Below are 22,049 nucleotides of genomic sequence, written 5' to 3' on the forward strand. Positions count from 1 at the left end.
AACTGTGCAGTTTATATGGATTTCAGTAAGGCTTTTGACAAATTCCTGCATGCGAATCACAGAGTCATAGAGATTTACAGCATGGAAACAGGCCTTTCGTCCCAACTTGTCCATGCTGCCCCATTTTCACAACTAAACTCATTCCATTTCCCTGAATTTGGTCCATATTGCTCCATACCTGTCTCGTCCATGTATCTGTACAAATGTTTCTCAAATGTCAAAATTGTACTCACCTCCACCACTACCTCTGGCAGCCTGTTCCAGACACTCATCACCCTTTGTGTGAGAAAACTGCCCCTCTGGACCCTTTTGTATCTCTCACCTCTAGTGTTCGACTCCCCTACCATGGGGAAAAACTGTTATATATCTGCCTTTTCTACGCCGCTAATGATTTTAAAGACCTCTATAAGGTCAGCCCGGGTCTCTTAAGTTCCAGGGAAAAAGGTCCCAGCCTATCTAACATCTCCTTATAATTCAAACCTTCCAGTCCAGGCAGCATCCTAGCAAATCTTTTCAGCGCTCTTTCTAGTTTAGTAATATCCTTTCTATAGTAGTGTGACCCGAACTGCACACAGTATTCCAAATGTGGCCTCACCAGTGTCTGGGAGACTGATAGAGAAGGTAAAAGCACATGGGATCAACAGTCACTTGGCAAGATGGACCCAAAATTGACTTAGTGACAGGAAACAGAGGATGTTGGAAGAAAGCAGTTTGTGTGACTGGAGGTCAGTGTACACTAGTGTTCTACAGGGGTCAGTGCTAGATCCCTTATTGTTTATGATATTTAAACGATATAGGTGAGAATGTGGGAAATGATAGGTATGTTTGGGGTAGCACGGTGGCTCAGTGGTTAGCCCTGCTGCCTCACAGCACCACGGACCCAGATTTGATTCCACCTTCGGGCGACTGTCTGTGTGGATTTTGCACATTCTCCCTGTGTCTGTGTGGGCTTCCTCCACAGTCCAAAAGTGTGCAGGTTAGAATGGATTGGCTGTGCTAAATTGTCCCGTAGTGCCCAGGGATGTGCAGGTTAGGGTGGATTGGCCGTGCTAAATTGTCCCGTAGTGCCCAGGGATGTGCAGGTTAGAATGGATTGGCTGTGCTAAATTGTCCCGTAGTGCCCAGGGATGTGCAGGTTAGGGTGGATTGGCTGTGCTAAATTGTCCCGTAGTGTCCAGGGATGTGCAGGTTAGGGTGGATTGGCTGTGCTAAATTGCCCCATAGTGCTCAGGGATGTGTAGGTTAGGGTGGATTGGCCATGGGAAATGCAGGGCTACAGGGATAGGATGGGGGCTGAGGATCTGGGAGGGATGCTCATTGAAGGGTCTGTGTGGACTCAGTGGGCCGAATGGCCTGCTTCTGCACTGTGGGGATTCTGTGATAAGCTTGCGGATGACACGAAGATTGGCCGGTTGGTTGACAGTGAGAGGGAAGGTCTTAGGTCAACAGGAGGATATAAACAGATTGGCAGATCTGTGGCAGATGGAATTTAACCCTGAAAATATGACATGATGCACTTTAGAAGAAGTAGCAAGACAAGGTAGTACTCAATGAATGGCAGCACACGAGGAAGCTCAGAGGAACAGAGCGGATGCTTGGTATGCTTGTTCCAAACTCCGAAGGTGGAAGGGTAAATTAGTAGGATATTTAAGAAGACATAAGGGACACTTGCCTTTACCAGTCGTGGTACTCAGTGTAAGAGCAGGGAAGTTATATTGGAGCTGTACGGGACTTTGGTTAGGCTGCAGTTGGAGTACCGTGTGCAGTTCTGTTCCCCTCACTCTAGGAAGGATGTGAGTGCACTGGAGGGAATACAGAAGAGTTTCACCAGGATGTTGCCCAGGATGGAACATTTCAGTGATCAGGAGAGGCTGGATAAGCTCAGGCTGTTTTCTTTGGAGCAGGTAAGATTGAGAAAAGAGGCCTGATTAAGGGATACAAGATTGTTAGGGGCAAGGACAGGGTGGATAAGAGGCAGCTTTTCCCCCTTAGGTGAAGGGTCAATAACGGGGGGGCATCATTTTAAGGTGAAAGGCAGGGAAAATTTTTGGGGATTTGAGGAAACATTTTTGTACCTAGTGGGTGGTGAGTCTGTGGAATGCACTGCCTGGGAGGGTAGTTGAGGCAGGAAACCTCACAACCTCTAAAAAAATACTTGGTTGAGCACTTGAAGTGTCATTACATTCACGGCCAGGGGCCTCTGCTGGAGGTGGGATCAGTGTAGATTTAGTGTAGCTTCAGCAGTAGAGACTTGATGGGCTGAAGGGCCTCTGCATGATTTTTTAATTCGATGACTGGGAAAAGCCTGAGAGAGACTGGGATTGGCCTGTGTTAAATAATGGCAGAGTTGGGAAATAGCCTGGGTTAGACTGGGAATAGCCGCGGCTGAGATAGGGAGTAGCCCAAATCATAGTCATACAGCATGGAAACAGACCCTTCGGTCCAACTCGTCCGTGCAACTGAGCTACCCAAACTAAACTAGTCCCACCTCCCCAGGTTTGGCCCATATCCCTCAAAACCTTTCCTGTTCATGTACCTGTCAAAATGTCTTTTGAGTGTTGTAACTGTATCTCCCACTTCCTCTGGCAGTTCATTCCACATACAAACCACCCTCTGTGTGAAAAAAGTTGCACTTTAAATCCCTTTTAAGTTTTTCTCCTCTCATCTTAAGACTGTGCCCCCTAGGTTTGAACTCACCCATTTTGGGGAAAAGACCTTTGCTATTCACCTTATCTATGCCCCTGATGATTTTATAAACCTCCGTAAGGTCACCCTTCAATATCCTATGCTCCAGTGAGCAAAGTCCCAGAGTATCCTTATAACTCAAACCCTCTAGTCTGGCTAACTTCCTAGTAAATTTTTTCTAAACCTTCTCCAATTTAATAATATCTTTTCTCTAACAGGGCGACCAGAACTGCACACTGTAATCCAAAAGTGGCCTCACCAACGTCCTGTACAACCTCAACATGACCTCCCAACTTTATATTCAGTGGTCTGACTAATGAAGGCAAGTGTGCTAAACGCCTTCTTAACCGCTACCTCTGATGCAACTTCGAGGAACTATGTACCTGAACCCCTAAGTCTCTCTTTTTGACAACAGTACTCAGGGCCCTACCATTAACTGCATAAGTCCAGCCCTTGGTTGTTTTACCAAAATGTAAAGCCTCGCATTTCAGACTGGCAATGGACCAGGTTAGACTGGGAGGAGGCTGGATCCGAGTAGGAGTAGCCCGGATCATACTGGGAGTGGACCATATCAGATTGCGGACGCCCCAGATGAGGTGGGGACTAAGGATGTAGGGAGTGTAGCGATTCCTCTGGGAGGTGAGGATGATTGCTGACTGTTTGTCCAGAGAGGCTCTGAGAAACTGGCCCAGTGGCAGGTTTGAGGCCTGGAGGGGCCTGCTATCCATGGGAGCAGCTGGAGCTGTCAGCTCCTTTGTGTAGCAAAGCTGGGAATAAACAGGACAATCCATCACTGCTCTGTCCCTCTGAAGGGCAGTCACCCTGACTAAACATCAGCTCCATCACATTCCCCAGAGCACCATTCCCCACTTCCATCCCCCCCACCACCCACCAAAAAAGGAAGGAGCACCATTTATAGACCAGCCTGGCCTGCCATTAACCCCTTCATCCTCTCAAATATCCCCAGGGTCAGGCCCAAAAAAACCCCCCCTTACACCAGCAAACTTTCAATGCACTGGGATAGCTCCCCATTGGAGGCTTATTTGTTCTATTCACATTCTTTATACAAACTGGAACTGAAGGTACAGCTCAGCCAGCACATCTTAAAACTAATCCCAACATCTGATCGCTAAATAAATACCAGGTGTTGAATGCCAGGACGTTCAGGGGCTTTAAATATAGACTAACAGATACAGATTGGAGTAACCCAGGAGTGGAATCTAATCGAGCGATTCAGGGTGGTTTATACATAGCAGATATCTGGTAGTAAGCTACAGACTGAAATCTAATCAAGGGTTTCAGAGAGACTTACATATATGTATAGAATAACAGATAACTGGGAGTGAATTGCAGACTGGAATCTAATCGAGGAATTCAGGGTGGTTTATGTATAGATTAACAGATACCCGGGAGGGAGTTGTAGATTGAAGTCTAAAAGAGGAATTCAGGATGGTTTATATACAGAATAACAGATATCTGGGAGTAAGCTACAGACTGGAATCTAATCAAGGGTTACAGAGGGTTTGAAATACAGGATAACAGATACCCGGATTGAGTTACAGACTGGAATCTAATTGAGGAGGTTAGGTTTATATATAGAATAACAGATACCCAGAAGTGAATTACAGACTGGAATGTAATCAAGGGGTTCAGGTTGGTTTATTTATAGAATAACAGATACCCGGGAGTGAGTTACAGACTGGAATCTAATCAAGGGGTTCACAGAGATTTAAATGTAGAGTAATAGATACCCGGGAGAGAATCACAGACTGGCATCTAACTGAGGGGTGCAGGGAGGTGTATATAGAATAATAGATACTCGGGAGTTACATACGGACTGGAATCTAGTCAAGTCCACATTACAGAAGAGGAGGTGCTGGAGGTCTTAAAATGCATTCAGGTGGATCAATTCCTGGCACATGATCAATTGTAACACAGGACATTGTGGGAAACTGGGGAAGAAATTGTGGAGCCCCCCTAGCAAAGGTATTTGTATCAGCTACAGCCATAGGTGAGGTGTCGGAACACTGGAGGGTGGCTAATGTTGTGCCTTTATTTAAGAAAGGCTGCAAGGAAAAGCCAGGGAACTATAGAGCCTGACATCAGTGGTGGGTAAGTTGAAGGAAGTGATTCTGAAAGATAGGATTTATATACATTTGGAGAGGCAAGGAATGATTATGGATAGTCAGCATGATTTTGTGCAAATTGCTCACAAATTTGATTGAGTTTTTTTGAGGACGTGACCAAGAGGATAGATGAAGACGGAGCAGTAGACATTGTCTACATGGACTTTAGCAAGGCCTTCAACAAGTCTCCCCATGGTAGTAAGGTTAGATCACATGGGATCCAGGTAGAGGTAGCCAATTGGATACAAAATTGGCTTGACAGTAGGAGACACAGGGTGGTGGTGGAGGGTTGTTTTTCAGACTAGAGGCCTGTGACCAGCGGTGTGCCACAAGGACCGGTGCTGGGTCCATTATTTACATAAACAATTTGGATGAGAATACAGGAGAAATGGTTAGTAAGTTTGGGGATGACACCAAAATTGGTGGTGTAGTGGACAGTGAAGAAAGTTCTGAGGAAGGGTCACCGGACCCGAAACGTTAACTCTGATTTTTTTCTTCACAGATGCTGTCAGACCTGCTGAGCTTTTCCAGCAACTTTGATTTTGTTCCTGATTTACAGCATCCGCAGTTCTTTTGGTTTTTATTTAGCGAAGAAGGTTATCTAAGAGTACAACAGGATCTTGCTCAGTTGAGTCAATGGGCCGAAGAGTGGCAGATGGAGTTTAACTTAGATCAATGTGAGGTGTTGCATTTTGGTAAAGTAAACCAGGGTAAGAGATGCACAGTTAAGGGTAGGGCCTGGGGAATGTTATCAAACAGAGACCTGGGGCTTCAGGTACATAGTTCTTTGAAAGTGGCGTCACATGTAGACAGGGTAGTGAGGCGTTTGGCACGTTTGCCTTCATTGGACAGACCTTTGAGTATAGAAGTTGGGAGATCCTGTTGAGATTGTACAGGACATTGGTGAGGCTACTTTTGGAGTACTGTGTACAGTTCTGATCGCTCTGCTAGAGGAAGGATATTATTAAATTGGAGAGCGTTCAGAAAAAAGGATGTTGCCAAGACTGGAGGGTTTAAGCTATAAGGAGAGGCTGGATGGGCTGGGATTTTTTCATTGGAGAGTAGGAGATTGAGGGGTGAGCTTTTAGAGGTTTGTAAAGGTGAATAGCAAAGATAGTAGGAACTGCAGATGCTGGAGAATCCGAGACAACAAGGTGCAGAGCTGGATGAACACAGCAGGCCAAGCAGCATCATAGGAGCAGAAAGGCTGACGTTTCGGGCCTAGACCCTTCATCAGGCAAAGGTCTTTTTCCATAGGGTAGAGGAGTTCAAAACTAGGGGGCATAGTTTTAAGGTGAGAAGAGAAAGATTTAAAAGGGATCTGAGGGGGAACTTTTTCGCACAGAGGGTGGAATGTGGAATGAACTTCCAGGGGAAGTGGTAGATACAGGTACAGTTACAACATTTAAAAGACATTTGGATAAGTACATGACAAGGAAAGGTTTAGAGGGATATTGGCCAAAAACAGGGTCTGTTCCTGTGCTGTATGACTCTATAACTCTAAAAGCAATTCTAGGTGGTTCATATATAGAATAACAAATATCCAGGAGTGAATTACAGTCTGGAATCGAATCGAGGAGTTCAGGGCAGTTTATGTAGAGAAGAAAAGATATATGAGAGTGAGTTACAGACTGGAATCTAATCAAAGGGTCTGGGATGGTTTATATATAGAATAACAGACACACAGGAATGAGCTACAGACTGAATTCTAATTGAGGGTTTTGGGGTGGTTTATATATAGAGTAACAGATAAACAGAGCGAATCACAGTCTGGAATCTAATTGAAGTGTTCGAGGTAGTTTATATATAGAAACATACCCAGGAGTCAGTTACAGACTGGAATCTAATCTAGGTGTTTGGTCTGTTTTATATACAGAATAACAGATACCTGGGAGTGAGTTACAAACTGGAATCTAATCGAGGGGTTCGGGGCTGTTTATATATAGAATGACCAATACCCGGGAATGAGTTACAGACTGGAATCTAATCGAGGGGTTCGGTGTGGTTTATATATAGACTGAAATCTAATCAAAGGTTTCAGAGGAATTTATATATAGAATAACAGATACCTGGGAGTGAGTTACAAACTGGAATCTAATTGAGGGATTTGGGGCAGTTTATATACAGAATAACAGATACCCGGGAGGGAGTTACAGACTGGAATCTAATCGAGGAGTTCGGGGCAGTTTAGTTATTGTGCGTTTGGAAGGTGCTGTCTGAGGATCTTTGGTTAATTTCTGCGGTGCATCTTGTAGACGGTACACACTGCTGCGACTGAGTGTCGGAGGGAGGGGGATGCTTGTGGATGTGGTGTCAATCCAAGCGGCAGCTGCTTTGTCCTGGATGGTGTCGAGCTTTTCGAATGTTGTTGGAGCTGCCCCCATCCAGGGCAAGTGGGGGGTATTCCCTCACACTCCTGACTTGAGTTAGGGCGTGAGATACCTGCTGCAGGATTTCCAGCCTGTGACCAGCTCTTATTGCCACAGTTTAGCTTCTCTAGTTTTCATTTAATAGTTAACCACATGGTGGTGAGGATGTAATGATGGTGATGTAATTAAATTGTGGAGAGATGATCTGACTCTGAAATCGAAAACAAAAGCGCAGAAGTGCTGTAAATACTCAACAGCAAGAGAGACAGAGAATGTTTCAAGTCACAACCTTTTCCTTGATGCAAGGTCACAATTTTTACCGTTGTTTCCCTCTCTACTGATCCTGCCAGACCTGTTGAGTTTCTCCAGTATGGGAGATGATCATTGTCTGGTATTTGTATTGAGCGAATGTTACTTGCCACTTGTCAGCCCAAGCCTGGATATTGTCCAGATCTTGTTGCATTTGAACATGGACTGCTTCAGTATCTGAGGAGTCGCGAATGGTGCTGAACATTGTGCGATCATCGGTGAACATCCCCACTTCTGACCTTACGATGGAGGAAAGGTCATTGATGAAGCAGCTGAAGATGGACACTCCTGAGGAACTCCTGCAGAGATGTCCTGGAGTTGAGATGACTGAGCTCCAACAACCACAACCATCTTTCATTGCGTCGGGTATGACTCCAACCAGCGGAGAGTTTGCTCCTGATACATTTTGATTCCAGTTTTGCTAGGGCTCCGTGATGCTACACTCGGTCGAATGTGGCCACGATGTCAAGGGCTTTCAGTCTCATCTCACCTCTGGAATTTGTCCATGTTTGAACCAAGGCTGTAATAAGGTGAGGAGCTGAGTGGCCCTGGCGTAACCCAAACTGGGCGTCACTGAGTACGTTATTGCTGAGCAGATGCTGCTTGACAGCGCTGTTGAGGACACCCTGCATCACTTTACTGCTGATCACGAGCAGATTGTTGGGATGGAAATTGGCTGGTTGGATTTAGACCATAGGATATAACAGCAGAAGTGGGCAATTCAGCCCATTGAGTCTGCTCCACCAGTTGATCATGGCTGACATGATTCTCAACCCCATTCCCCTGCTTTCTCCCTGTAATTACTTTGATCCTCTTTCTAATAAAGAACCTATCTATCTCTGTCTTAAACACACTCAATGACTTGGCCCCCACAGCCATCTGCAGCAGTGAGTTCCACAGATTCACCCCCCTCTGGCTAAAGAAATTCCTCCTCACCTCAGTTCTAAAACTTCACCCTGAGGCTATCCTAGCCTCTCCTACTAAGGGAAGTATCTTCTCAAAGTCCACTCTATCCAAGCCTCTCAGAATTCTGTCAGTTTCAATAAGATTCCCCCTTCATCCTTCTGAACTCTATTGAGTGCAGACCCAAAGTCCTCAATCGCTCCTCATATGACAAGCCCTTCTTCCCTGGGATCATTCTTGTAAACCTCCTCTGGATTTCCTCTAAGGCCAGCACATCCTTCCTTACATTGGGTCCCGAAACTGCTCACAATCTTCCAAGTTTGATCTGACCAGAGCCTTATGCAGCCTCAGCAGTACATCTCTGTTGTTGTATTCTAGGCCTCTTAATGAATGTTGACATTGCATTTGCCTTCCTAACTGCCAACTGAACCTGCATGTTAACCTTAAGAGAAGTTTGGGCTCCCAAATCTCTTCCTGTATCAGGTTTCCGAAGTCTTTCCCCATTTAGAAAATAGTCTATGCCCTCTTTTCTTCCTACCAAAGTGCATGACCTCACACTTTCCCACATAGAATTCCATCTGCAACTTCTTTGCCCACTCTCCTGGCCTATCCAAGTCCTTTTGCATCATCCCCACTTCCTCAACACTACCTGTCCCTCCACCTATCTTTGTCCTACTTTCTGTGTATAAGACATACCCAGGCAATTTTCCACATTGTTGGGTAGATACCGATGTTGTAACTGTACTGGAACAGCTTGGCTCGGGGAGCGGCAAGTCCTGGAGCACAAGTCTTCAGTACTATTGCTGGGATGTTGTCAGGGCCCATAGCCTTTGCAGTATCCAGTGTCTCCAACCGTTTCTTGATATCACAAGGAGCGAATCGAATTTGCTGAAGACTAGTATCTGTGACGCTGAGGATTGCTGGAGGCAGCTGAGATGGGTCATCCGCCTGCACTTCTGGCTAAAGATTGCTGCAAAAGCCTCAGCCCTATCTTTTGCCCTAAAGGGTTGGTCTCCTCCTTCATCAGGAGTGGTTGTGTTCTGAATATTTCCCCTGGCAGATTCCCATTTGTCAAACTGGACTGAACCTGTCAGCAAGTAAACAGTCTGCATTTCATTCAACTGAGAGAAACCTTCCAAGATCTTCAGAAATTCCTAATGAGCCAGTCTTCCTTCCTCTTTGGGAAACTCCATTCTTTTTAAGGTATGTACAGTGTCTCCTCATAGTCAGCCCCATGAATTAATTGGTGGCTCATTGTTAAACCCTCAGCCGGGCGCTACCTTGGTTGACACACTGCGTGGGTCTCCATGGTTACAGCCCGTGGGATCCTGCTTTGTAAGCCTTGCCTCCCTTTGGCAAAAAAGAAATCAGCCCCTATTTTTACTCCTCCTGACACGGCCTGCCTTTCATTGTGTTGGCCGCTGTACCTTGTTAACAGGCAGATGACTATCCCTCCCAGACAGAGAGGGGTGTGTCTGCCACATCAAAAAGCAAATTATTTTGTTCCTTCCTTCTTTCTTGCCCATGCACCCACAGCACCTTGGCTGGCACTCCGACTGTACCCTCACCCTCACAAGTACCTCATAGCTCAGGTAAAATACGAGAAAAGTGCAGAATCTGCTCTCCTGCAATCTGCTCAGTCCCTTCTCCGTTATCCCCTCCACGTGTATCTCACCCCAGTGCCCAGCCCCGTCCTTCGGTACCTGGTAGCCAAGTGGTAATGTCAATGGACTAATGATCCAAAGACACCACCCCACCCATCCCAGGCTAATGCACCCAATTTCAAATCCCCCCCATAGCCCTCAGTGCAACTTCAACACAATGAATCAATTCCAGAATTGGAATCTCATCTCGGGGGTGGTGACCGTGACGACAGTCATCGATTGTGGTAAAAACTCCCCTGTCTGGGGGGGAGGGGGGTTCACTCATGGGGGAAGGGAAATCTGCCGCCCTTACCCTGGTCTGGGCCTGCACGTGACTCCAGACCCCACTGCGCTGACGTGGACTCTTAAGTGCCCTCCGAAACAGCCCCAAGCAAAATGCTTGGCTCAAGAGGCAATTAAGGACAGGCAACAAATGCCAACCTCACCAGCGGTGCCCACCTCTGGTCAAAAAAAATCCTTTCGATACTTCCATGGTAACCAATGTCCCCCAACCAACTAATGTCCATCCGCCTTGTTGCTATGGGGTTGGGGGGGTGGAGAAAGCTCTTTGTCTTCAAGAAATAGGGATAAATTCAAGACCAGCTGAATTTCTGTGAGACTTAACCAACCAATCCCAATCCCCTCGAGGCTCAGGAGGCATTGAATTGAAAGGGTCAAGAGGCACATGATGACAGGAGACCAGCCTGGTGCACCATTTATTTCACCAAAAAGAAACATGCAGTGAGAGGATCGTAACAGGGAAAGGAGACTGAGATGCACATGCTGGACTGAGGAGGGGTCACAGTGTCAAACAGCTAGTGTGGATCAGCGGTGGGGTGGGGGGAAGATACCAGGGCGGGGAGTTTTGGGGGGGGGGGGTTGTGGGGTTGGGGGGGGGGGGGGGAATGGTGTTGGTGGGTGGGAAAATCGGGGCCAGGATACAGCCAAGAGCATCCAAAAGTCTTTCCCCATTCCCCTGGGAGAACCATCCAGAGGTCAGACCATTACCGAGAGAATTTGGAGAGTATGCCCTGGAGCTGAGGGAAGATTTAGAGGGTCTCCCTCAGGAGGGAGGGGAATTGAAGGGTGTCACCTGGAGAGGGATTGGAATTGGTGGAACTGTCCTAGGGTGAGGGGTTTGGAGGGTCTCTCTCCCCCCATACCACCAGGAGAGAGGGAATTTGGAGGGTCTGTTCCAGGAGAGGGGAGAATTGGGTGGTCTGTCCCAGGACAGGGGGCAAATGGACAGTCTGTCCTGGGGTTCAAGGGGATACAAAGGGTCTGTCCCAGGAAAGGGGCGTATTGGAGCATTTATCTGGGGTTATCTATCCCAGAAGTGGGGCCAAATGGGAAAGTCCATCTCAGGAGAAGGGGAGCAATGGGAACGGGACAGAAAGGGGTGTCTAATGGGGCGGTCCATCCATTTATCCTGGGAGAAGGAGTCATGGGAGGAGTCATTCTGGGATTGGGGGAAATGGGATGATCTATTCCAGAAGGCGGCAAACAGGAACTAGGGGAGGGCATTCAGAGGCATAGAGTTGGGAGGTGGTCTGTTCTGGTCAAGTCCATCCAGAGAACGAGCGGTGCAAGAAGGGTAGGGGGAGAGGGAGATAGTGAAGAGTCCATTCTGGCGAGGGGGGGGATTGGTTCTGGATCTCCAGTTGGCGTTTTACGAATGGGTTTAGACATAGGGGTCAGGGGTGAAGGTTCTGGTGAGTTTCCATCTTTTTGGTTTTTCCACTTCAGAGACTGATCGCTGACTCAGTTTCGAACATAAAGGCGTGTGCACACCACATTATTGGCAGTCATGGTCTACAAAAGAGAGAGACAGAGAGATAATTCCATCAGAACTCCATAACAGGCACCTCAGGGTCCCCTGCCCTGGGAGCTTGCCCCATTTGGACACTCCCCCACACACCCCAATCATACACCATGAAAACCCCCACCATTGAGCCCATCCCCAATCTTGATATGAACACCCCTATTCCCTTCCCCCCTCTTCTGGGATAGGCCATTCGGTCGATCATGCGTAGACAGGCTCATTGAAAGAGTTTTCCAATTAGACTCACACACACACACAAATACACACACACATTCCTTCCTCCCCACCAACGCTCCCTGAAAATCTTTCTCCTTCAAGTATTTCTCCAATAATTCCCTCACCTAATTTTTTGCAAGTTCCTGTTGAACCTCTCCCATTGCCCTTTGAGGCAGCACGACCTGGGTTACAACTGAAACTTGCATTTACATTGAACCTTCAACGTAGTTAGATATCCCTCTACAGCAGTGACTACCAAACAACATTTGACCTCCAGTCATGTCCAGAGTTATTAGGGATTGGTGACCAATGATTTGGTCAAAGATGTTGGGTTTTAAGGAGTAGGTCAAACGTAGAGACAGAGGTGTGGAGAGACTTAGAGAGGGAATTCCACAGCTCAGGGCCCCACCCCTCCCAGGCAATTGAAGGCACAGCCGCCAGTGATGGAGTGATGGGAACTGGGGGATGCTCGAGGGGCTGGGATTGGAGGAACAGAGATCTTGGAGGGTTGTGGGAAGTGACAGAGATGGGAAGGTGTAACGGCTGGAGAATTTTACAGAGATAGGGAGGGGGTGTAGGGGCTGGAGGAGGGGACAGAGATAGGGAGGGGGTGTAGGGGCTGGATGAGGTCACAGAAATGGAGAAGGTTTATGGTCTCGGAGGGGGTACAGAGATAGGGAGGGGTCCAGGGACTGGAGGAGGTGACAGAGATAGGGAGGGGGTGTTGGGGAATGGAAGAGGTGACAGAGATAGGGAGGGGGTGTAGGGGGCTGGGTGGAGGTGACAGAGATAGAGAGGGGTGTAGGGGATGGGAGGGAGTGACAGAGATAGGAAGGGGATGTAGGGGGCTGGACAAGGTGACAGAGATAGGGAGGGGGTGTAGCGGCTGGAGGAGGTGACAGATATAGGGAGGGGGTGTTGGGGAATGGAGGAGGTGACAGATAGGGAGGGGGTGTAGGGGGCTGGGAGGAGGTGACAGAGATAGGAAGGGGTGTGGGGACGGGAGGGACTGACAGAGATAGGGAGGGGGTGTAGGGGGCTGGGAGGGACTGACAGAGATAGGGAGGGGGTGTAGGGGCTGGAGGAGATCGCAGAAATGGAGAAGGTTTATGGTCTGGGAGAGGTGACAGAGATAGGGAAGGGTAAGGTGTCGAGTGTATGAAGTTTCCAGATGTTGAATGTGGGAGAGCAGCTGGAAGTGCATTGGAATAATCCAGTCTGGAGGTTACGATGGCGGGGAGCTGAGATGGAGCAGTGATGTATGATGTTTCAGAGATAGGAATGGGTGGTCTGAGTAATGACACAGACAAGGGTTCAGGAGCTCATCTCAGAATCAAACACAGCACCACTAGCCTGGTTATTTCAGCTTCAAAAATACAGCCATGGCTAACAAAAGAATTGAGAGATTGTAATAGACCCAAGATGGGGGTTGTATACATTTCCTTTTAGAAAGGTAGCATACTGAGGATTGGGAGCAATTTAGAATTCAGTAAAGGAAGGCCTTGATGTTAATTAATTTGAGGAAAAAAATACAAGGAACGTAAAAGCAGGTTGTTAGAATTCCTATTTGTGTTTGAGATGAGGATGAGGGAAGACAAATGTAATCCCTTACAGTACGAAACAGGAGAACTGAGAATGCAGAACAAGGAATTGGCAGTGCAATTAACCAGCTACCTTAGTTCTGTCTTCACCAAAGAGAAACACAAGTAACTTTCCAGAAATGCTCGGGAAGTGATGGTCAACTGGGAAGCAGGAACTGGTTAAAAAAAAGTACCACTTGAGAAATTGAAAGCTAATAAATTCCTCAGCCATCTCCATGCCACGACACTGAAGGAGTTGACAATGGAAAAATTAGTTGTCATCTTCCAAAGCTCTGTAGACTCTGAGAGCAGTCCCGGTAGATTGGAGTTTGGTAAATGTTTTTCAAAGAGGCAGGGTTAGGTTTAGGGGAATGACAGATTGGTTAGCCAAACATCAGCAGTTGGAAAATGCTGGAGTCATATTATAAAGCACGTGGTAACAGGATATTTCAAAAATACACCAGAATGACACAAAGTCAATATGCATTCTTTCTATAGAAAGGAAATTGACAACCCTACTGGAGTTTCTTGAGGATGTGACAAATGGAGTAGATGAGAGAGAACCAGTGGATGCAAAATCTGAAGAGTTCAGTGTGCAAGATCAAAACAAAAGAAATGGGATGGGGTAAGGGGTGCGATAATACGCTCGCTTGGACAGAGAACTGATTGGCAGGTGGGAAACATAGTGCAGGAGTAAATGGGTCATTTTCAAGATGGCAGGAACCTCAGAGGTTGGACCCAGCTATTCACAAGATGCATTGATGGCAGCCTGGCGGGTCAGTGGCTGGTGTCACAGCCTCACAACGCTAGGGACCTGGGTTCGATTCCACCCTGGGGTGATTGTCCATGTGGAATTTGCACGTTCTCCTTGTGTCTGCGGGGTGCCCAGAACTGTGGCCTAACTAACTGGCTTGAGAGGATTTCCCCATTTATGTATCCTACACCTTCCTCATGGAGGACATTCCTGCACCTTCCTCATGGAGGCTGGCTTTCAAGGGCAGGTTAATATGGAGCTAATGCAAACTGAAGGCTCTTACAAGAATGAGCTCATCATTGCTGGTGAGTTCCCGGGTCCAGGAGGTTTTTGGTCCCTCTCCTTTCAGTAATTTCTGCTCGCATTCCATCTTATTCTCCCCAATCCATCGTGCCAAACTCTGGAGGGAGCGAGAAAGAAACAGCAGTCAATCCTGTGAGAGTTGGAGAACCCCTTCCTTGGGTTGAGCCCCTGTGGGGAAATTCTCCACCCACCCGCCTCACCCAGCAGCAAGCACTCTGGGACACCACCACTCTCAAATCCTCTTGGTCTTTGACCGCTACTCATTCCCAAAGACAACCAACATCTCGGTGCCCATGACAACCATCATCCTGGTGCACGTGACAACCAACTTCTCAGCATTCACGGCAACCAATGTCCTGGGACTGATGGCAACCAACATCTTAGTGCCCATGGCAACCAACATCTCGGGGTCCACGGCAACCAGTACCTTGGGTTTCATGGCAACAAATGTCTCCGTGCCCACATCAGCCAGAGTCTTGGGCCCTGTGGCAACCAATGTCTTGGGGTCCACGGCAACCAGTTTATCAGGGCTCACAGCAATCATTGTCTCAGGCCCGTGGCAGCCATTGTCTCGTGACCCATGTCAACTGGTGTCTCAGGGCCCATGGTAACCATTGTCTTGGGCCCATGGCAACCAGTTTATCAGGACCCATGGTAACCAGTGTCTCGGGTCCCATGGCAACCAGTGTCTCATGGCCCATGGTAACCATTGTCTTAGGCCTGTGGCAACCAGTTTATCAGGACCCATGGTAACCAGTGTCTCATGGCCCATGGTAACCATTGTCTTAGGCCCGTGGCAACCAGTTTATCAGGACCCATGGTAACCAGTATTGGGTCCAGTGGCTACCAATGTCTCAGGGCCCAAGGCAACTGTTGTCCAGGTGGTCTACAGATACCAGTTTATCAGGACCTTTGGTAACCAGTGTCTCCAGGTCCATGGCAACCATTGTCTTAGGCCCATGGCAACCAGTTTATCAGGACCCATGGTAACCAGTGTCTCATGACCCATGTCAACCGGTGTCTCAGGGCCCATGGCAACCATTGTCTTAGGCCCATGGTAACCAGTGTCTCGGGTCCCATGGCAACCATTGTCTTAGGCCCATGGCAACCAGTTTATCAGGAACCATGGTAACCAATGTCTTGGATCCAATAGCAATCAATGTCTCAGGGCCCATGGCAACCAGCTTTTCAGGTCGCACAGCAATCAGTGTCTAGGGGCCCACAGCCTTGGGGCAAACTAGTCTCAGTTCCCATGGTAACTGGGGTCATTGGGCACTGTCCTTTCTGTGACCGAGGTCCCTGAGTTTTCAGTTTTCCTCACCCCATTCACCTCACCTTGCATGGCCTCCCATCCACAGTCTGCTCGTCGAACTCCTCTCCGACCCGGAACCGGATCTCTGTGGTCCTGACCGGGGTGGCCGTGCGAATGTAGAAGTTCTCTCCGTCCTGTTTGATCTCCACGCTGGGGTTGGAAGCAGCAGTCACTGCGATCTTCCTCAGCAACAGGCTGACGTCTGCAAAGGAGGTGGTGGGGTGAAGGAACATCAGGCCTGGGGGGGATTGGCAAGGCCAGTCGGAGCTACACGACCCGTGGTCTCTGGCTAAAACACATCTCCCACCAACGCACCCCCCCCCCCCCCCCCCCAACTGGGGGAACCCCCCCCCCCCCCCACCGACGCTCCGTGAAGCGAAACCACCTTCCCTGAGGGGGGGAGGTGCAGTATCTACATTTGCAAAGCTTGATGGGAATGTAAGCCGTAGGGAGAGCACACAGAAAGGGATCCATACAGATATGGTGCGGACATGAAAGTGGCAAATGCAGCCTCATGCATGGGAGGGTGAAGCTGCCCCTTTGGTAGACATGAAAGAAAACAGAATAGCGTTTTAAAGACTGAACAAGGGAGTGACAAACGTTTGCACTCAGAGAGTGCCCTTCTCCAGGCCTCGGAGGGAGCAGGTACAACAAGTAGTGAGGAAAGTATGGAATCATATAATTTTACAGCACAGGAGGCCATTCGACCCATTGTGTCAGTACCAGCCCCCAAAAGAGCTACCCAGCTTAGTCCCACTCTCCAGCCCTACCTCTGTAGCCCTCTAACTTCATCTAATATCTATCCAGCTCGCTTTTGAAACCTCTTATGGAATCCACCTCCACCACATGCCCAGGCAAAGCATTCCAAATCCTAACAACTCTCTGAGTGAAGAAGTTTCTCCTCATCTCACACCTAGCTGACAATCTTGAAATTGTGACTCCCCCTCGTTACTGACGTACCAGCGAGTGGAAACAGAATGTCCTTCTTTGACCTATCAAACTCGTTCGCAATTTTGAACACCTCAATCAGGTCACGTCTGAATCTTCTCTGCTCCAAGGAGAACAAGCCTGATTTCTCTAATCTTTCCTTATATCTAAAACCCTTCATTCCTGGAATCATTCTGGTAAGTCGCCTTTGAACTCTCTCCAGGGCTTTAAGATCTTCCTTAAATAAGTTGCCCAGAACTGAACACAACACTTCAAATATGGTCTGGTCAATGCTTTGTAGAGGTGTAGCATCACTTCCTTGCTTTTATACTCTTATGCCTCTATTTATAAACCTAAGGATCCTAACAACCTTCTTAAAATCTGTTTAAGCTTGCCTGGACACCTTCAGAGAATCACGTACATGAACCCCAAGGTGCCTCTGCTCCTGCGCTCCCCTCAAAGTTGTACCATTGATGCTGTATTGTCTCTCTGTGTTTCTTATACCAAAATACATGTGTTAATTTTTGGAATGCTGCATTCAATTCTGATCTCCCTGCCATAGGAAGGACGTTATGAAATTTGAAAAGGTTCAGAGAAGATTTTGCTGTGGTTGGAGGGTTTGAGCTAGAGAGAGAGGCTGATTAGTGTGGGGCTATTTTCCCTGGAGAGTCAGAGGCTGAGGGGTAACCTTATAGAGGTTTATAAAATTATGAGGGGCATGGATAGGGTGAATAGCCAAGGTCTTTTCCCCCAGGGTGGGGGAGTCCAAAACTAGAGGGGCATAGGTTAAAGGTGAGAGGGAAATAATTTAAAAGGGACCTAAGGGACAACTTTTTCATGCAGAGGGTGATGCGTGTATGGAATGAGCTGCCAGAAGAAGTGGTGGAGGCTGGTACAATTACAACATTTAAAAGGTGTCTGAATGGGCACATGATTAGGAAGGGTTTAGAGGGATATGGGCCAGATGCTGGCAAATGGGACTAGATTAATTTAGGATATCTCGTCGGCTTGGACAAGTTGAAATGGAGTGCCTGTTTCCGTGCTGTACAACTCTATGTCTCGATGGGTCTATAACTTGCTTGGCAAAGAGCTTGCAACATGGGGCAATGGAAGCCTTGCTGCTGTTATAAAGGGCTGTGTGGGCAAGAGCATACTGTATTCTGTTTTGGGTGCCTTTATCTCAGAAAGGATAATGTAGGAGGAGCAGCAGTGAAGATTTGCCAGATTGATGGCTGGGACAAGGGAGATTGAGTGGAACAGCCCATGGAATCTCTGCAGCTTAGAAGAACGCAAGGTGATCTGATTGAAAATGATCACATTCTGAGAGAGTCTGACAAGGTCACAGAAACCCAGATGTGTTTATGGTGTCAAAAGGGACCATTCGGCCCATTGTGCCTGCCTGCGCTGGTTCTATCCCCCTAGTGCTAATCTCCTGTCTTTTCCCCATATCCCTGCCCACCATTTCTATCCAAATAATGATCCAATGCCCCTCTTGAAGCTTCAGTTGAACCTGCCTTCCCCACATTTCCCCCACACATTTCAGAGCCTAGTTAAACATTTTCCCCACATCGCTTTAAATCTGTGCCCCTCTCATTCTTCTTCCCTTTACAAGAGGGAACAGCTTCTCCCTGTCTATATAACCCATGCTTGTGATTTTGAAAACCCCTATCAGATCTCCCTCTCAGCCTCCTTCTCTCCAAGGAGAACAGCCCCAGACCTCTCCAGTCTATCCTTATAGTTTCTCATTCCTGGAACCATTCTTGTAAATTGCTTCTACCTCTGTCCGATGCATTCGCATCTTTCCTGCAATGAGACACACATTACTGTACACAATACTCCAGCTGGGGTCTAACAAGTGTCTTGTACAAGTTGAACATCACCTCCTTACTCTTGTACTCTGTGCCCCTATTAATAGAGGTGAGGACCTGCCTGTTTATTAACTGCTCTGTCTATCTGCCCTGCCACCTTCAATGGTTTGTACACATTCACACCCAGGTCCCTCTGCTCCTGCACCCCCTTTAGAATTGTACCCTCTATTTTACATTGTCTTTGAATATTCTTCCGACCAAAGTGCATCATTTCACACTTCTCTACAGAGAACATCGTCAGCTACCTTTCCGTCCACTCCACCAATTTATCAATGTCCTTGTGGAGTTCCACACTGTGCTCCTCACCGTTTACAATGAGTTTCATGTCAACTGCAAATTTGGAAGTTGTCTCCTGCTCAGTGAGGTCCAGATCATTACAGTGAAGCTGAGGAACTGTTCCTCACACACCACCTCAGTGCTGGACAGTCTAGGATTGAGTGGGTGTTGAGAGGTATTGATCACAGAGGGGAATACTAGATGTAGAGAAAGAGGGGGAAGGGGCTGCCCAGGCCATAGATCAACTGTGATCAACAAGACAAGCAGGCTCAAGGGGCCAAATGGCCTGCTGCTGTTTCTGAAGCTTGTGATGGTTACTTGTCCTTTTTGAAAAGTGCTCATCACTTGAGACCTTCATTCTGGAGGGGTGTGTGTGAGAGAGAGAGATGGAGAGAGAGAGAGAGTGTGTGTGCGTATGTGTGTCTGAGAGAGAGGTAGAGAGAGATTAAGTCTGTGTGTGTGTGAGAAAGAGTCTCTGTGTGTGTGAGAGAGAGTCTGTGAGTGTGAGAGAATGAGTCTGTGAGTGTGAGAGAGTGAGTCTGTGTGTGTTTGTGAGAGAATGAGTCTGTGTGTGTGGGAGAGTGAGTCTGTGTGACTGCGTGTGTGAGAGGGAGAATAATGTGTGTGTGTGTGAGAGAGAGATTGTGTGTGTGTGTGAGAGAGATATTGAGTGTGTGTGTGTGTGAGAGAGTGAGTCTGTGTGTGTGTATGTCTGTCTGTCTGTGTGGAATTACAGAGGAAGAGCTCACTCCCAGGGTTGTGTCCTCAGAGACCATGTTTGTCTGTCTCTCCTTCTCCCCCATTCTCTCTTCCCCATTTCTCAGCGCAGACCTGCCACTCTCTCCCCCATTCCTTTCCCCTTTCATCTCTTCTCTGTTTTACTCCTCCTCACCCTTTCCCCCTCCCTCACTCTGCGATAGGTTTCTCTCTCACTCAACCCATCTCCCTCTCGCAACACTGCCCTCATGCTATGCCTGCTTTATTCTATGCTGTCCTCTGTTCTCCCCTTACCCTCTCTCTCCCTCTCTATCCCACTTCACCTCCAGCACTGTCCCAATTTGCCTCCACCTGTGCAGCCTCCCAAGTCTTTCTCTCCTCCTGTCTCCCTCCCCTTCGCTGTCCCCTAATTCTTCTATTCTGTCCTTGCCCTTCCCCTCTCAAACTTCCTGTACCCCGACCATGCCCCTCCATCTCTCTATTTCTGCACTCCCTCTCTCAGTCCCTCAACTCTCTCTTTCCCACACTGATTTCTCTTTGTCTCCATCCATCTCCCCCACTATTCTGTCTTACTCTCTCCATCAATATCCTTTTCCCCTCTTTCTCGCTCTCTTTTTCTCTCTATTTTTCTGGGTCTCTCCCCATCAGCATTTCCCAATCTCTCTCTTGCCTTCCCTCAACACTGTCCCACGTTCTGTCTCTCTCTGTTGTAATCTCCTCTTCCATCCCTCTTACTCATTCCTCCCACTGACTCTACTATATCCTCCTGTTTCTCATTATTTTCTTCTCTCTATGTTTCTCCCTCATTTGCTTTGTTATCGTGTCTCCCCACAATTAATTCTCTCTCTTTACCACACACACTCTCTCACTGTATCTTACACACACTCACACTTCCACACAGACTCTCACAGTCACACACACAGAGACATTACCACACAGACTCTCAGTCTCACACACACACAGACGTTCCCACACAGACTCTCATAGTCACACAGACATACACGCACACACAAACACACACACTCACACACACACACCCATTACCACACACTCTCAGTCTCTCACACACACACACTCACACAGAGACATTCCCACACTGACTCTGTCTCACACACACACACACAGACTCTCACAGTCACACAAACACTCAGGCTATATTTCTCTCACTCTACTCTGTGTATCTTCAGCCTCTGATTGTGTGAGCCCTTTCTCACACACCCTCCCATTCTGTCTGACAAACTCTCTCTCCCACACTGTGTCTGTGTCTCTGTCACCTACTATCTTTCATTCTGTTACTCTCTCACTATCTCCTGCTGTCTCTTACACACATGCACCCACGCGCACACACAGCCTGGCCCTAACGCCTTCTGTCTGTCTGGTGTACTCTATGTTCTTTGTTTCACTGTCTTTTTTTATCCATTTGTGAGTGTGTCTCTCTCTCTATCGCTCTCTGTCTCTACCTGCCTCTCCTTCTCTCTGTTTCTCTATCTAAGTATGTATCTCTCTCTTTCACTGTGGAACGGTCTGCATCAAACTTTATATTTCACACCCTATCTCTTTCTCTGATTTTTTTTTGTCCACAAATTCATTCTCTCTGTGTCTGTCTCTCTCTCCCACTCTCACCCGCTTCCTTGTAACACTATCAGGTTTTCTTAGCAGTCTGTCTACCTCTTTGCATCTGTCTCTGCCACTTTTACATGCACTCTTTCTCTCTGACTCTCTATCCTTGTCTCAATTTCCCACTTTCTCTTCTCGTCTCTCTCTCTCTCACGCACAATTTCTCTTTTTTTTCACACACACTTTCTCTCTCTCTCACGCACACGTTCTCACACACACATAAACGCTTCTCTCTCACTCACACTTTCTCTCACACACACACACACTCTCTCTCTCTCACACGTACATATTTTCTCTCTCTCCCTCTCACCTAGCTGTTTCAGAAGCTCCTCGAAGTTCTCGCTGCTCTTAATTTTCCAGGTGCCGGTGAAGTTTCTGGACATCTTGGCAATAGTTCCGGAACTCTGGGATTGTAGCTTCAATTGCACAGACTCGGCTTCTTTATATCTGTCTGGCTTCCCCTTTCCTTATCCTGCTCTCCGCCTGTCTCTGCTTCTCTGTCTCTCTGTTTATCTTTCTTTCTGTCTCTGTAATTCTTTTTCTGTCTTTCTGTATCTCTCTCTTTGTTTCGCCCTCTGTCTCTGTCCCTCTCTGTTTCTCCCTCACTGTCTCTCCCTTTGTT

General features: G+C 47.6%; 1 protein-coding gene across 1 annotated transcript; it reads right to left on the reverse strand.

Moving 5' to 3' along the window:
- Positions 1 to 10,724: 10,724 nt before the first annotated feature.
- LOC109925501 (cellular retinoic acid-binding protein 2-like) lies at positions 10,725 to 21,983 on the reverse strand. The gene is made up of 4 exons (XM_020525438.2): positions 21,738 to 21,983; positions 16,046 to 16,224; positions 14,691 to 14,807; positions 10,725 to 11,847 (listed from the first exon to the last, which is right to left on the reverse strand). The coding sequence occupies exons 1-4, from the start codon at positions 21,808 to 21,810 to the stop codon at positions 11,797 to 11,799; spliced, it is 420 nt and encodes a 139-aa protein (XP_020381027.2). The 5' UTR covers positions 21,811 to 21,983; the 3' UTR covers positions 10,725 to 11,796.
- Between the last annotated feature and the right edge of the window lie 66 nt (positions 21,984 to 22,049).

This window comes from Rhincodon typus, chromosome 46 (assembly GCF_021869965.1).
Source record: "Rhincodon typus isolate 14 chromosome 46, sRhiTyp1.1, whole genome shotgun sequence".
NCBI classification, from domain to species: Eukaryota; Metazoa; Chordata; class Chondrichthyes; order Orectolobiformes; family Rhincodontidae; genus Rhincodon; species Rhincodon typus.